Consider the following 17650-nt stretch of genomic DNA (forward strand, 5'->3'; position numbering starts at 1 on the left):
ATTGTAAAAGCAATTTGTGCTAGAATCAGAGGAGGTTATTGATTTACATAACCCCCTTCTCTCCAGGGATAACCACTATCCTGTCCTTTAACACTAGAATAATTTTTCCTGGTTTTGAACTTTATTTAAGTGGAATTGTGTGTACTCTTGTATTTGACTCCCTTTTTTTAGTAGTATATTGATAAGCTATATCTGTGTTGTTGAACAAGGCACTTCTTTTCATTGATAGAGTACAGTTGTAGACATTCTTGTATGTGCCATTGGCACATAGGATGCATTGCCTAGGTATGGGATTGCTAGATTGTAGTGTACGTATTCATTGCAAAATAGTTTTCCTATTATGGTGCCAGTGTATACTTAGCAGCAGTTACAGTTTCTTCACATCTCTGCCAGGCTTGTTCTGTATTTTTAATTTTAGGCCTTCTGCGTGGAGGGTTTATTTAATTTTTGAAAATTCAGTGAAATATTCCCTGCTCCCTTCTTTTCTGAACTTTAAAAATGTCTGATAGATAATTGAGACATAGAATTTATACCATTATGTTTCTGTTATAGCTTTTTAACTGACCTAGTCTTTTTACACAGTTTCATATTTTCAGGCTTAAAATGGTCGTTTGAATATAGATATTCTTTTCAAACAATATGTATTATGTTCTTCATTATGAATATTTATTTGAGTGGTATTTCTGAGACAAATGCCCTTGGTTGGATTTCATTGACTTTGCTAATTTTTAAGTTATACTTTATTTAAACTAGTCATTAAAGATGGAAATTTTTCTTTAGGCCAAGCTATATATGTAATAAATGAGAAATGTTTACCATATATGTACATACATACATAGATACATACATGTATGTCCTTTAAAAATTGAAATACTGTATAGGAATATTATGAGTATCAAGTCTGCTAATTTGTTTAAATAATTTCTAATAAAACACCACATACATCTAATTTCTGTCTCAGCTATGTCCTTAATTTTTACCTCCTTTCAAGTAGAAGAATAATTCTACATTATGAAATTTCTTTCAGCCATCAAATACCAACTCTAAGAGATTATTTTGGGAGAAGATGGTTGAAAAAATGTATCTGTGTATATATTTATATATGTAATTTTGCCTGGTCTTGGGCTATTTAAACATTTATTTATTTTTAAGCATTTCTGTTTATCCTGACGTAAGATTCTGTGTTGTGAGGAATTACCCCTCAATACTGATTAGTTTAACATTTATTAGTAGTCTTCTAGTGTCCTACATTTATTATGACCTTTTATATTTGCTTTTGCAATAGACCTATTTTCTTGGAAAAAAAAAAGTTCAGGTAGCTTTGCGTTAATTTGCTTTAAAAGTTGTATTTGTTGACCTGGTATTTTTGCCCTGCTTCAAGGGCTTTATAACACCTATATTGAAATGACTGTTTCTGTGAGGATAGTGAAGATTGAGTGATTTCTAATGATTATTATATAATAAATACCTAATTGTTGTTCATATCCACTCTACCAAACATCGGGTTGGACATAATCACTTCCTTACTACAAAATGTTCATTGTGTTATCCAGATGCCAGTATTCATGGATGAGGCTTGCTAATACTGCATATACAAAAGCATAATTAAATTATAATAAATACATTAGAATAATTAATAGTTTTAACATAAAGGAAACCCTTGTGCAGAGCCAAATATGCTAGTCATGTCACTTAGACAAAAAATGATCATAGACTAGAGATTTTAAGAGGTATATGTTTTTATTTTTCATTCTTCTCAACAACTTACTTTTATAACTTAATGTAAATAAAAGTTTAGATTTTGTTTTATTGTTTTGAAGAAGGAACATTATCCCAAAATCAGATGAAAAATGAAGTGTGTGATGCTTGACAATCCACCGGGCCGGTCATGAAGGGTCCATAAAATAGAGCTCTCAGGGAACATCTGTGTTTCAAAAACCATCTCTGGTGCCTCTGAGGGTTAGATTAGTGGAGGTCGTGATTGCTGTTAGAGAATCCAAGACACATTACTACGAATTATGTAATTTATGTAATTTTACTACTTAAAACTATCTTGTTAGCAAGAGTTCAACTTTGTAGTAAGCAAAATAGCTTCTTTGGTCTTTTTTTTTTTTTTTTTCCAAAGATGGGAGTCTCAATATGTTGCTCAGACTGTAGTGCAGTGGCTATTCACAGGCACAACCATAGCTTGCTACACACTCGACCTCCTGGGCTCAAGCAATCCTCCCACCTCAGCCTCCCAGGTAGCTGGGATATACAGGCATGTGTCACCATGTCTGGTTCACAAGTAGCTTTTACAAATTATAAATTAGGTCTATATCAAATGGGACATACTCTATTGTGACAAATACTACAGTTTTTTAGAATATTTTCATAACCTTTTTTGTTTAGTTAGGCTAAGAAAAAATACTTTTTAGCGAGTATCTTTGTTTGCCAATGCTTTTTAAAGAATATGCAATGAATAAAGAAAGAATATGATACCATATATTGCTTACATTTTGTTCTAATAATTTTTCTATTAAAAAACCCTCAAATTTTGGGGAGCATTGCACACTGGGTTCTGTTGGGGGGAAATAGGGGTGGGACAGCAGGGGTGGGGAGTTGGGGAGAGATAGCATGGGGAGAAATGCCATATATAGGTGAAGGGGAGGAAGGCAGCAAATCATGCTGCCATGTGCATACCTATGCAACAGTCTTACATGTTCTACACATGTACCCCAAAACCTAAAATGCAATTTAAAAAAACCCTCAAATTTTAACTACAGTTAACAGTTTGTTGAATCTTAAGCAGAAGACAAACTGGATTATTGTGCTATTTTATCTTTTCTGTATGTTTGAAATGCTTGTTAATAAAAAGTTAAAAGTATTTTAATTAAAAATGATAATAGAAAGTGTTAATTAATTTCTTTATTTACTATCAGAAGCAATAGACAATTGAGTATCTTCTAGGTATAACTGCCGTGTTCTGTGTTAGATAGAGAGACACATAAGACATTGTTTCTTCAAGAAGATTGTAATATATATAAGGTGACTGGACTTTTGCATAAGTGATGTGTGTTAGCAGAGTGGGTAGTATAAAAAAGTAGTAAAAGAAAAATGTAAGTTAGAAATTAGATTATGGTATATTCTGATGAAAGGTTTTGTACAGTATAAGAATTTTATTTTAGGAAGTCAGTATGAGGCATGAGGATTAACAGCACAACCTTGTTAACATTGGTTGATTTTAATCGACTAATTGAAACAAAGAGAAAATATTTTTAAGACAGTTGATAACCTATTCAGACTTATTTAGAAATCTGTCATCTTTGACTTAAAACAATGGAATGAGAGAATTTTGTGAGTTTTTTTCCTTTGTTTTTTTTTTTTAAGTGGTGGGGTCTTGCTGTGTTTACCAGGTTGGTCTTAAGCCCCTGGTTTCAAATCATCCTCCTACCTCATTTTCACAAAATGTTGGGATTACAAGCATGAACCACCATGCCCAGCCAGTGTTTTCTTTTTCTTGGGAACGATAGTGTTTCTCTTTACAAGTGGTGAAACTGCAAGAGCTCAAGAGCTATTTCATGTGATTATATATATATATATATATATATATATATATATATATATACTTAAAACATCTTACACTGAGCATGGTGGCTCACACCTGTAATCTCAACACTCTGGGGGACTGAATTGGGAGGATTGCTTAAGTCCAGGAGTTCGAGACCAGGTTAGGCAATATGGTGAGACTTTGTCTCTAAAAAAAATTTTTAAATTTACTGGGCTTAGTGGTGCACACCTATGGTCCCAACTACTCAGGAGACTGAGGTCAGAGGACCACTTGAGACCAGGAGGTCAGGGTGCAGTGAGCCATGATTGTGCCACTGCATTTCAGCCTGGGTGATAGAGTGAGATGCCCTGTCTCAAAAAAAGACTTGAAAAATAAAACACTTATTTATTTATTTATTTTTTTTGAGATGGAATCTCACTCTGCTGCCCAGACTCCAAAGGGCTAGTTCCTTTGGAGTGCCCAGACCTCCCAAAGTGCTGGGATTACAAGTATGAGTCACCACACCAGCCATGAAGCATTAAAATTAAATGCATTTATAAAATGTGTTATAGCAGAAGACTTACCAAAATAAGATTGTACACATGAATGGCAAGATGGGAACTTCAAGTTTTAGGTCATTTGTTTTTAGTTCAAATTAGTATTATGTAAAACTCTTATCTCCTGGTTGTCCTGTGCCTCATAATGGTCAGCAGTTAAGATTAGGTGTTTATATGAGTGCCATTTAAAGCTGTTACTCAGTTAAAGTGACTGCTTTATTTCTTGAAGACATGCATTATGTTTTACTTTGGTGTTCTGTATTTTTCCTGTGTTATTTCTGGGGCAACAGAATGATGTCTTGGCTAAAAATATAGCCCTATGGACTGTGTTTAAAACTTGACTTTTTTTTAATCTTAGAAAACATTTATCTTCTCCACAACAATCTCATTTGTAAAGTTAATATAATATTTGTCTCATAGAGTTACTGCAAGGAATGGAATAATTCCTGAAAAGTACTTAGCACAATGCTTGGCACATATAAATATGCAAATGCTGTCTATTGTTATTTCTATATAAATAATTAACTTGGGAATTTATTTGTAAGGTTCTGTAGTAGACTAATGCCTGAAACTTTAGCTGTAGAATGTATTATATTTTCATTTTTTATCTCATTCCTTTTATGACTCTGATCTGAAAATAACAATGACTAAGGTTTGAGTTCAGGGTCAGCATAATAAATGGCAGGAGTGAAATTCCATTTTAGCTTTGTGTGACTCTGGAAACAGGGCTCTTGATCACTGTTATACTCATGCTGCATGTTTATTTCTGTGTGACATAGGAATGGTATTAGGTTTATAACACATCATTTTGTTTAGCTTAGTGTATTAATGTTCCTTACCAAGTTGACAGGATGTTGAATCGCTACCTTGATGGTAGAGATGATTCTTGACCACTGGTCTTGAATGTGTGTATCATTGGTCATATATGTGACATTGATCAGATGTGTGTCAGCAGAAAACTCAGCAGTAATAGAAAAATAACAAAATACAGGTCTTGATGTTAGTGGTATAACGATGTTAGCTAACATTAATTGAATATGTCAGGTATTACAGTAAGTTCTTTTTATATTACTGTGTCACTTATTCTTCAGTGGTCCTTTGAGGTATTCATACTATTATTTATTCTTTTTTTTCTGTTGAGAAAACTTGCCTAAAGGCAGCTGGTCAGTTGAAGGGTAAGTTGACTCAGAGTCTCCTCTGATCTAATGCCAATGTCCTGAGTGCTGTATAAAGACATCCTCTGTTGTTTTATTGCAGTAAATGCTGCCTTGTTCACAAATGCTTGGGGGAATGTTGTGTTTTATTGAGTTACAGCACTAAATAATTCCTTTTTGTTGCCACTTTTCAGACTTACTCCTCTCATTCCTCAACTCATTTACATACATAAGGAACCCTCAATTTACAAGTTATTTTTGAGAAATTTATTGGTTTGGATTTTTTGCAGTTAATCTCTGTGGGATGATTGAGTTGCCAGGCTAACTTGTGAAAATAATAATGCTAATGTAGCAAAAATGCAGAACAGAAGAAAGTGATTAGAAGAGAAGAAAATGAGAACAAAATAGAAAAACACTGTCTTGGATATTGATAGTTGAGCAACAGTAGGTTTAATTTGAGGCTTTCAAAGACTTAGAAATTCTGAAAGGGGTTTTCAGAATCTTTGAAGGAATTTTGGAAGGTGAGCATTCTTTGCTAATTTTGCTTCCAGTTTATTTTGCATTATTACTGAGAACAGACATCAGTGATTTAACACATCACGTATCAGTATAGCTGTTTTTTGATTTATTTGTTAAGATAGGGTAACTAGATCAGAATTGTTTTTCCTTGGGTATCTTAAGGATAATGAAAGGAAGAAGATGGTAAGGAGGATGTGTGCTTTTATTGTGAATGATTTCAAAGAGAGGTGGTGGGAGAACAACTCCCTGTACTAGTAACCATTTACAGTTACTGCCCCTAACAAGATGGGGGATAGGAAGGTATGAGATAGATTATTCATATGTTAAAAGATACTTACAAATTAGTTTTTCTTATAAACAAGTATCCCTGACATACAGCCTTTCTTTCAAAAAGCATTTCAAGATTTTATAGTATGCTTGAGGATTATCATTGTAAGTTACATTAAAATTTTTTTTTGAGACGGAGTTTCACTCTTGTTACCCAGGCTGGAGTGCAATGGCACGATCTTGGCTCACTGCAACCTCCGCCTCCTGGGTTCAGGCAATTCTCCTGCCTCAGCCTCTCTAGTAGCTGGGATTACAGGCACATGCCACCATGCCCAGCTAATATTTTGTAGTTTTAGCAGAGATGGGGTTTCACCATGTTGACCGAGATGGTCTCGATCTCTTGACCTCGTGATCCACCTGCCTTGGCCTCCCAAAGTGCTGGGAACATTTTAAATTTTTAAAGTTTATTTAAATTTTTAAATGTTCAATTTCTTTGAATTCTACTTCTATAAGAGCTTACTACACAGGACACAACAGATTGTGCGCAGTTTGTATGTACCTGTGATACCAGAATTCAAAGGTAAGGTTTTTCCTGTGTTCTGTATATGAGGACTCTAGGTTTTATACCTTTTAAAATGTTTAGATTTACTCTTATGAGGAAACCAACTCTTTGATGTCAGAAAAGTATTATAATGGTGCTAAAATTTTTATGGCATAGTTATTTCTATTTGTATATTATTGTGACACCCTTAATTTTATTACTTTTCTATATTTCTTGACTAAAATCACACATTTTTTTTACTTAGGAAGTGGCTGTTTTTGTCTTTGATAAAAAACTGATTGACAAATATCAAAAATTTGAAAAGGATCAAATCATCGATTCTCTAAAACGAGGAGTCCAACAGTTAACTCGGCTTCGACACCCTCGACTTCTTACTGTCCAGCATCCTTTAGAAGAATCCAGGTAAACTTTTATAAAAACTTACATAGTAAACTTCCTGAACAAATAGTTAAAAATAATTTTATATTTGAAATCTGTGTAAGTATTGTCAGTGAAAAAGTTTTATACTCTTAAGTGTTGAGTTCTTACACATTAGTTTTGTCCCTAAAATTTATTTGCATTGTCTATGTATATGTTTCTCTTTGCAGTATTAATAAAGACTTTCTTCAATTTTGCCATGATTCTGTACTTCAGTGCCTACCCTGTGCTTATCACTATAATAGTCAAAATAGAAGTTGCAAGAGTATAGAATACAGTTCCTGCCTGAAAGTAGCTGTCCTTGCTAATGTGCTAGAATTTCTTGTCTCCTTTTCAATGATACAGGATTTGGGTGCCAATTTTGTGTGTGTGCCACTACTGTTTTAGACATTTAACCTTCTGCTATGCCCCGCTTGTCAGTCCATAACCCTCAGTTACTTTACCATGTATTTTTCTCAAGGGTGAGCTTGGGAAATGTTACAGAGAATGATAAGAAAATGAAATTTATGTAATCTTAACTGGACCCTCAAGCTTGTGGCACTTTTAATATTCCTTTAGACACCCTAGCTTTATAAACCTTTTCCACATTACTTATAACCTAAAATTTATGCCTTTCTTTTTTCTTTCTCAGCAAACTGTATTCCCCTCTCTTAATTCAGAAAATCTTAATCAGATCATTTGGTAGTTGTGTCTTGTGGCCCTTAGGATTTTTAATGATAGGGGAAGAATGGGAAGGTGGACCACACAGAGCTAGCAGGGTTCCAGGCTGTGGGGGATGAAGGTCCCATCTGCCTTAATTATACAATTTTGCTTCTTTATCTTTTATTATATATTGAAAAATTTCTTAAAAAATTCTTAGTTTGGAATCTTCAGTAACCCACTTTCTACCCTTTCATCCTTCAAAGGCACAAGATCTTTTTTTAAACCTAAGAGGAAAAATACAAACATTTACTATGTGAAAAACTATGCTAAACGCTTTATGTTGTTTGATTCATCTAATTCTCACAATTACATAGAACACAGGATCAAAGAAACTATATGGTTTTAAGTGGCAGAGCTAGGATTGATCTTGTCTTTCTGATTCCTGAGTTCATGTTTTTATTTTTTACTATATCATGCTATATCTACCCAAAAATATGCTCTTGTGTCAGTTGATTGTTCGAGATGGAGTCTTGCTGTTGCCCAAGCTGGATTATAGTAGTACCATCATAGCTCACTGCAGCCTCAAACTCCTAGGCTCAAGTGATTCTCCTGCATCAGCCTCCCAAGTAGACTATTGCAAGTGTGTGCTACTGTGCCCAGCTAATTTTTAATTTTTAATTATAATTTTTTTTGTTGTGTGGAGACGGGGTATCTCTATGTTACCCAGTCTGATCTTGAACTTTTGGCCTCAAGTGATCCTCCCTGGGATTACAGGTGTGAGCGACTGTGCCTGACCTCTTCTTTTTCTTTTTTAATTTTTGGGGCTGGGTTTTGCTATTATTGCCCAGGCTTGTCTTGAAGTCCTGAACTTGAGTGATCCTCCTGCCTCAGCCTCTCAAGTAGCTGGGACTACAGGTGCATGCCACTGCACCCAGCTTGCTCATATGTCTCTTGTCACAAAAATATTTCTTATTGCCTTTCTTTTCATGAATAAACCCAGAACACTATAGTTTCTGTCTCTTAATGTTAATACTGTTGTGAATCCTGTATCCCAAAGTAGACTGGTTTTTTTTTTTTTCCACTTATCCTACACTTTGCTGACTCTTTATTTGTTGGTGCTATTTCCTCTGAAGTGTATTCTAACCGTGTCTCTAGTGTCACCTGTTAGAATCCTACCCATCCTTGTTATTTTATGCTGTATTTACATGTCTTATATCTCATAATTCCATTTCAGGTCTCTTGAAGAGAGAAGGACTATGTGTTACACTTTTCTGTGTCCTTGCAGCCTTTTGTATAGTGACTTAAATATTATAGAATTAGGAATTTATTGGCAATCATGAAGAGAGAAAATTCAAAGATTAGTTTAAGATATCATAATTGTTAGATTGTAAAAATTATGGTAGCATTGATAAGAAATAGGGAGGGACACTTTAGGGAAGAAAAAGAGAACTTTTAGTTTTTAACAAATTGATATATTGAAATGACACTGGAATTACTCAAAGGAAATGCACTATAGAAAGAGTAATTCAAATGAAAATCCAGAGTTAGTGATGTTTATGGGGGGTGAGTCACATACAGGCAGTAATTAAAACCTGAAAAAAAATTGAGTTTTTCAAGAGTATGAATAAAAGCATATTGAGGAAAGAACCTTGAAGTGTAGGGAAAACAAGAGCCAAAGAAAAACATTAGAAGGAATATTGTCATATGGCAGGAGAATTGGCAGCGTGTCATGGAAGCAAAAGGAAGGAAAAAAGTGCCCACTAACACTGGGGAACAGAGAATAAAAAAGAAAATAAAGACAGAGAAGAATACATTACATTTGACCAGTGAGAGGTTGTTAGTAACATTCAATAATTTTAGTAGGATGACATTTTGGAAGCTAAAAAATAGATTCAGAGGGACCCAGCAGAGAAGACACTATGCGAGTCTATAAGCCAGTATTTTTTTTTTTTTTTTTTTTTTTGGTAACAGTACAGTTCAACAAAAGCATGCCTATGGTCCATTGTGTTAATGAGCTAAGTGTTGGGAGTACAGAACAAGGTGGCTTCCTTGATGATGGTGAGCAGGCAGGACAGTGTAACCCTTTCTTTCCTTCAACCTAAGCTCTGTTTTTATTATGTATTGAGCTTCTTCATAAGCTCTCATCTGAAAAACAGATTTAAGGCAGAAGAAGAGTTATTCAGGTATTGGAACAGATGAAACATCTGTTAAAGGGCATAACTGCCATTTAACCGTTACTACCCAGGCCCAGAAGCTTGGTATATAGCCATGTTACTGTACTAATTTGTAGTTCTTCATTGCCAGAGCCTAAAGCCCAAGGCCTAAAATGGTAGGGATTGAGTGGCAAATGCTTGGTAATTACAATAGCAAACTTATTGCGCTTACATGCTGTATGTATTTTACATGATTTTTCTCACTTGATTTTTACAGTAACCCTTGAAGGTGTGTCTGTTATCACATTTTACAAAGGGACAAAGTGAGGCTCAGAACAGTAGTGTCCATTGTTACCAAGACAGTACATAGCGATGCAGGGACTTAAAGTCAGGTAATCTGTCTTCAGAGCCTGACCTCTTGATCATTACTCTGTAAGACCATTGAATGTTAATATCTAACATTTTCTGAGTTTATAAATTTTCTTGTACATGAAAGACTAGTAATTTAAAAAATTTAATTACTGTGACACCTTTCAAAATTATAAATAAAATAGATGAAAGCAAAGCTGCTTTGTGAAGTGGAAACTGGTCTACTGGAGCTAGCTATGCCTTGTCTTTCTTCCTGACTACTCCTGTTCCAGAAGCATCTGTGGGAAATCTGGAAGTTTCTTTGAGCATATTCTGAAAATTATAAATAAGGACAATACCATAGGTATAATGTAACAGTATTTTGAATTCGTTTATCGGTTTTTCATAAAGAATATCAATCATTTAAACAAGATGGTTGAAATAGTATTTTATTTTCTCACTTTTAAGTTTTAAAAAATATATTGCAATTATCACAATATTTAATTTAAAAGACATACAGTGTTAATTTATATGCAAGTCTTCTAACTTGTTGGTTTAAGTATATTAGGTCTATGCTGAAATTAACAAATGTAAAAATAGTCTATCTTCTTATTGACAGTTTAATAGGAGCACGAATTTATGTATATTTGATTTTGATAATGTATAATAATATTGATAGTAAATAACTTTTTCTTTTTTAAAACAGGGATTGCTTGGCATTTTGTACAGAACCAGTTTTTGCCAGTTTAGCCAATGTTCTTGGTAACTGGGAAAATCTGCCTTCCCCTATATCTCCAGACATTAAGGATTATAAACTTTATGATGTAGAAACCAAATATGGTTTGCTTCAGGTATGTATTTTTATTCAACATATAAAAAAGAGTTTTTTTCTTTAAAATTGGTTTTGGCATTTCAGACTTATTATCATGTGAAACTGCTTTATGTAAACTTTTGGTTCTTCTTAGTAATTTAATCATTATTCCTATGTTCTAGAAATTTTTTATGCAGTTTTTTGTTAGGCTTAAATGATATTTTAAATATATCAAACTGATAACATTGGTAACCTTTGTGGGGTCACTTATTGGCTGATGGATGGAGTAGGTTCCTTTTGATTCTTTTGAATTACTATGTGAATAAATTTAATAAAACATTCCATTGAAATAAAGTATTTGATAAAAACAAAACTTTAAGGAGTTTACTTAGTAGATATCAAGAGGTATTGTTAGCCTTTCTATATATGCCCACTTTTTCAGATTTTTCTTTCCCTGCTTACCAAAATAATATCTTCAAGGCTGACTCTGGTAGCTTATACCTGTAATCTCAGCACTTTGGGAAGCTAAGGAGGGATCATCACTTGAGCTCAGGAGTTCTAGACAATCCTGTGCAACATAGTAAGACCTTCTTTCTACAAAAAATAATTTTTTTTAATTAGCTGGGCATGGTGGCATGCACCTGTGGTCCCAGTTACTCAGGAGGCTGAGACAGGAGAGGATTGTTTGAGTTTGGGAGGTTGAGGGTGCAGTGAGCTATGATGGTACTACTGCACTCCAGCCTGGGTAACAGAGTGAGAGCCCTTCTTTAAAATAATAATAATAGTATCTTCAGCTCCATAGAATAAATGTTTGTAGTAGATTCTAAGTTCCTTTGGGGCAGACATTATTTTATTATGTTTTAACAGCTTTATTAAGATATAATTGGCATAAAGTAAACTACACATATTCAAAGTATGTGAAATTCGACATATATTTACCTGTGAAACCATCACCATGATCAAGATATTGCATATATCCGTCACCCCCAATAGCTTCCTCATACCCCTTGTAATCCCTCCATCCTGCTCCTGCAGTTTTTCTCTCCCTTGTCTCAGGAAGTCACTGACCTGCTTTCTATCACTGTGGATAGATTTGCATTTTCTAGAATTTTATAAGGGGAATCATATGGTACCTATTCTTTTTCAGCCTGACTTTTTTTAGCCATCATAATTATTTGAGATTCACATGTTGTGTGTATCAATAGTTGATTTTTTTTTATTGCTGAGTAGTTCATTGTATGAATATACCACAGTTAGTCCACCTGCCTGTTAATAATCTTCGGGATGTTTCTAGTTGTTGGCTATTGTGCATAAAGCTGCTGAGAACATTTATGTACAAGTTTTTTTGTATAAACATACACATTGATTTCTCTTGATTAACCAAGTACTTGGGAGGAGAATGGCTAGATAAAATGGTATGTGTATGATTCACTTTTTAAGAAAATGATACTGTTTTCCATAGTGGTTGTGCCATTTACATTTCTACCAGCAGCATATGAGAATTCCATTTACTTCACATCTTTGCCAAAATCTGGTATGTTTGGTCTCTTTAGTATCTATCAGTCATTCTCACAGGTGTGCGGTAGTATCTCATGGCACTTTTAATTTGTATATCTCTGATTCATAATGATAGCAAGCACCTTTTCATATGCTTCTTTGGCATCTGACTTTCTTTTTAGGTGAAATATCTCTTCAGATATTTTGCCTGTTTTTTGAGTGGATTGTTTTATTATTATTCACTTATGTGTTGACACAGTATGTAAATTTCTAATATTTTTTCCCAATCTGTGGCTTATCTTGTCTTTATCTTAACTATATGTTTTTAAAGAATTGTGGCAAAATACTATCTTGACCATTTTTTAAAATTATTTTTAATTTTTGTGGGTACGTAGTAGGTATATATACTTAATACATGAGATACTTTGATACAGGAAAATGGGGCATCTCCTCAAGCATTTATCCTTTGTGTAACAATCCATTATACTCTTTTACTTATTTTTAAATGTACAACTGAGTTATTATTGACTGTAGTCACCCTGTTGTGCTAGCAAATTCTAGGTCTTGTTTATTTTTACTACTTTTTTTTTTACCCGTTAACCATCCCTACTTTTCCCCCACCTCCCGAAGCTACCCTTCCCAGCCTCTGATAACCATCCTTCTACTCTCCGTCTCCATGAGTTCAGTTGTTTTGATTTTTAGCTACCACAAATAAGTGAGAACATTCGAAGTTTGTCTTTTGGTCCCTGACTTATTTTGCTTACCTTAAGGACCCCCAGTTCCATCCATGTTGTTGCAAATGATAGGATCTCGTTCTTTTTTATGACTGAGTAGTACTCCATTGTGTATATGTACCATATTTTCTGTATCCATTTATCTGTTGATGGACACTTAGTTTGCCTCCAAATGTTGGTTATTGTGAATAGGTGTGCCACAAACATGGGAGTACAGATAACTCTTTGCTATACTTCCTTTTTTTTTTTTAAGAGTATGTACTTAGCAGTAGGATTGCTGGATTGTATGGTAGCTCAAACTTTAGTTTTTTGAGGCACCTCCAAATTGTTCTCCATAGTGTTTGCACTAATTTACATCCCCATCAATAGTGTATGAGGGTTCCCTTTTCTCCACATGCTCTCCAGCATTTGTTATTGCCTGTCTTTTGTATGAAGGTATTTTTGCTAGGGTGAGATGATATCTCATTGTAGTTTTGATTTGTGTTTCTCTAATGATCATTGTTCTTGGGCACCTTTTCTTTTGCCTGTTTGCCATTTATATGTCTTCTTTTGAGAAATGTCTGTTCAACTCTTTTGCCCATTTTTGATCAGATTATTCGGTTTTTTTTGATAGAGTTGTTTGAGCTCTTTATATATTCTGGTTATTAATCCCTTGTCAGATGTGTAGTTTGAAAATATTTTATTCCATTCTGTGGTTTGTCTCTTTACTTTGTTGTTTATTTCATTTGATGTGCACAAGTTTTTAACTTGATATGATCCCATTTGTCCATATTTTTGCTTTGGTTACCTGTGCGTATAGGGTATTACTCAAGAATTCTTTGAAAACAAAGTGTATTATGTAGCTATTGATTGAAATGTTCTGTAAGTATCTATTAGATCCATTTGGTCTGTGGTGCAGATTAAGTCTGATGTTTTTTTGTTGATTTTCTGTCTGGAACATCTGTCCAGAATTTCTTTCAAGAGCCTAGGCCTGGACTTAAGCACCTCAAGAGCCCGCTTGGTACTCTTCCCTGCTATGGCCAAGCTGGTACCTAAGATGCAAGACAAAGTTCCCTTTGCTTTTCTCCACTTTCTCAAATAAAAGAAGTCTTTCACCATAGCCACCACAGCTGGGATTGTGCTGGGTCACAGCCCTGAAGCCAGCACAGCCTAAGGCCCATGGCATACTACCTGGGTATCACTATTGGTTATTCAGGGCCCGATAGCTCTTTAGTTAGCAGATGATGAATTCCTCCAGGACTGGGTCCTTCCCTTCAAGGCAGTGATTCCCCTTTGGCCTAGGTTTGTCTAGAAATATTATCCATGAGCTAGTGCCTAGACTGGGGCTCTTAAAGACTCTGCCTGGTGCTATATTCTACTGTGGCTGAGCTATCCAAGATGCAAGACAGAGTCCTTTTTATGCTTCACTCTCCTCTCCTCTCTTCTCTTCTCTTTTCTCCTCTCCTGAGACAGAAGGAGACACTTTTGTTGCTGCCAGCTGCATTGCCTGGGGTAGGGGAGGGGTGGTGCAACCACTTCCTTATCTGTCCCAGCTGTTGTCTGCCTAGGTATTCCTAGGACACTTGCTATCCTGATCAGTTGGCTCTAAGCCCAGCACAGCACTAAGAGTTGCATAGAAATTGCAGTCCTTTGCAATTTGGTATGTTTTTGCAGTAGCTGGTACCAGTTTTTCCTTTTTATATTTAGTGCTTCCTTCAGGAGCTCTTGTAAGGCAGGCCTGGTGGTGACAGAATCTCTCAGTATTTGCTTGTCATAAAGGATTTTATTTCTCCTTCTTATGAAGTCTGGTTTGGCTGGATATGAAATTTTGTGTTGAAAATTTTTTCTTTAAGAATTTTGAATATTGGCCCCCACTCTGTTCTGGCTTGCAGGGTTTCTGCAGAGAGATCTGCTGTTAATCTGTTGGACTTCCCTTTGTGGGTAACCCGACCTTTCTCTCTGGCTGCCTTACATTTTTTCCTTCATTTCAACCTTGGTGAATCTGATGATTATATGTCTTGGGGTTGCTCTTCTTGAGGAGTATCTTTGTGGTGGTCTCTATATTTCCTGAATTTGAATGTTGGCCTGTCTTGCTAGGTTGGGGAAGTTCTCCTGGATAATATCCTGAAGAGTGTTTTCCATCTTGGTTCCATTCTCCCCATCACTTTCAGGTATACCAGTCAAACATAGGTTTGGTCATTTCACATAGTTCCATATTTTTTGAAGGATTTGTTTGTTCCTTTTCATTCTTTTTTTCTCTAATCTTGTCTTGATGTTTGGCTTCATTAAGTTAATCATCAGTCTCTGCTGTCCATTCTTCTGCTTGATCAATTTGGCTATTGATACTTGTGTATGCTTCACAAAGTTCTCGTGTTGTGTTTTTGAGCTCCATCAGATCATTTATATTCTTCTCTAACCTGGTTATTCTAGTTAGCAATTCCTCTAACCTTTTTCAAGGTTCTTAGTTTCCTTGCATTGGGTTAGAACATGCTCCTTTAGCTCAGAGGAGTTTGTTATTACCCACCTTCTGAAGCCTACTTCTGTCAATTCATCAAACTCAATCTGTATTCAGTTTTTTTCCCTTACTGGTGAGGAATTGTGATCCTTTGGAGGAGAAGAGGCGTTCTGGTTTTTGGAATGTTCAGCATTTTTGCACTGGTTTTTCCTCATCTTCATGGATTTATCTACCTGCTGCAGGTCTGTGGGAGTTTGCTGGAGGTCCATTCCACACCCTGTTTGCTTGGGTATCATGAGCAGAGGCTGCAGAACAGCAAAGATTGCTGCCTATTCCTTCCTCTGGAAGCTTTGTCCTGGAGGAACACCCATCAGATGCCAGCTGGAGCTCTTCTGTATGAGGTGTCTGTTGATCCCTGCTGGGAGCTGTCTCCCAGTCAGGAGGCATGGGGGTCAGGGACCCACTTGAAAAGGCAGTCTGTCCCTTAGCAGAGCTTGAGCGCTGTGCTGGGAGATTTGCTGCTCTCTTTAGAGCCAGCAGGCAGGAACGTTTAAGTCTGCTGAAGCTGTGCCCACAGCTGCCCCTTCATCTAGGTGCTCTGTCCCAGAGAGATGAGAGTTTTATCTGTAAGCCCCTGACTGGGGCTGTGCCTTTCTTTCAGAGATGCCCTTCCCAGAGAGGAGGAATCTAGAGAGGCAGTCTGGTTACAGCAGCTTTGAGGTGCAGCTTGGCGGCACTGTAGTGGGTTCCACCCAGTTTGAACTTCCAGGCAGCTTTGTTTACACTATGAGGGGAAAACTGCCTACTCAAGCCTCAGTAATGGCAGATACCCTTCCCCTCACTAAGCTCAAGCTTCCCCGATCAACTTCAGACTGCTGTGCTGGCAGCAAGAATTTCAAGCCAGTGGATCTTAGCTTGCTGGGCTCCATGGGGGTGGGATCTGCTGAGCAAGACCACTTGGCTTTCTGGCTTCAGTCCCCTTTCCAGAGGAGTGAATAGTTCTGTCCCACTGGTGTTCCTGATGCCACTGGGGTTTGAAAAAGAAAACTCCTACACCTAATTTGGTGTCTGCCCAAAGGCCCACCCAGTTTTGTGCTTGAAACCTGGGGCCCTGGTGGTGTAGGCAACCGAGGGAATCTCCTGGTCTGTGGGTTGTGAAGACTGTGGGAAAAGCATAGTATCTAGGCTGGAGTATACTGTCCCTCACAGCACAGTCCCTCAAAGCTTACCTTGGCTAGGGGAGGGAGTTCCCTGAGCCCTTGCTCCTCACTGGTGAGGTGACACCCCTCCCTGCTTTGGCTCCCCCTCCGTGGACTGTACCCATTGTCTACAGGCAAAATAACCAGCTAGGATAAAAATGACAGGAGCAAATTCACACATAACAATATTAACTTTAAATGTTAATGGGCTAAATGCTCCAGTTAAAAGATTTTAGACTGGCAAATTGGATAAAGAGTCAAGACCCATTGGTGTGCTGTATATAGGAGACCCATCTCATGTGGAAAGACACACATTGGTTCAAAATAAAGGGATGGAGGAAGATATACCGAGCAAATGAAAGCAAAAAAAAAAAGCAGGGGTTGCAATCCTAGTCTCTGTTAAAACAGACTTTAAAACGACAAAGATCAGAAAGGACAAAGAAGGACATTACATAATGGTAAAGGGATCAATGCAACAAGAAGAGCTAACTATCCTAAATATATATGCACCTAATTCAGGTGCCCCCAGATTCATAAAGCAAGTTCTTAGAAACCTACCAAGAGGCTTAGCCTCCCACACAATAATAGTGGGAGATATTAACACCCCACTGTCAATATTAGACAGATCAATGAGATGGAAAATTAACAAGGGTATTCAGGACTTGAACTCAGCTCTGGACCAAGTAGACCTAACAGACATCTGCAGAACTCTCCACCCCAAGTCAACAGAATATACGTTTTTCTCAGCACCATATTGCACTTATTCTAAAATTGACCACATAATTGGAAGTAAAACACTCCTCAGCAAATGCAAAAGAATGGAAATC

The 17650-nt window shown here is 36.4% G+C and overlaps 1 protein-coding gene across 1 annotated transcript in view; it reads left to right on the forward strand.

Annotated features, from left to right (window-relative positions):
• The window catches only part of SCYL2 (SCY1 like pseudokinase 2), a 76375-nt gene that overhangs the window by 17335 nt on the left and 41390 nt on the right, over positions 1-17650 (forward strand). Inside the window, exons 3-4 of the mRNA XM_009004445.5 lie at positions 6833-6990; positions 10855-10999. Of these exons, the coding sequence (XP_009002693.1) occupies positions 6833-6990; positions 10855-10999 (303 nt within the window). The remainder of the gene's footprint in view (positions 1-6832; positions 6991-10854; positions 11000-17650) is intronic.

Source organism: Callithrix jacchus, chromosome 9 (genome assembly GCF_049354715.1).
Source record: "Callithrix jacchus isolate 240 chromosome 9, calJac240_pri, whole genome shotgun sequence".
NCBI classification, from domain to species: Eukaryota; Metazoa; Chordata; class Mammalia; order Primates; family Cebidae; genus Callithrix; species Callithrix jacchus.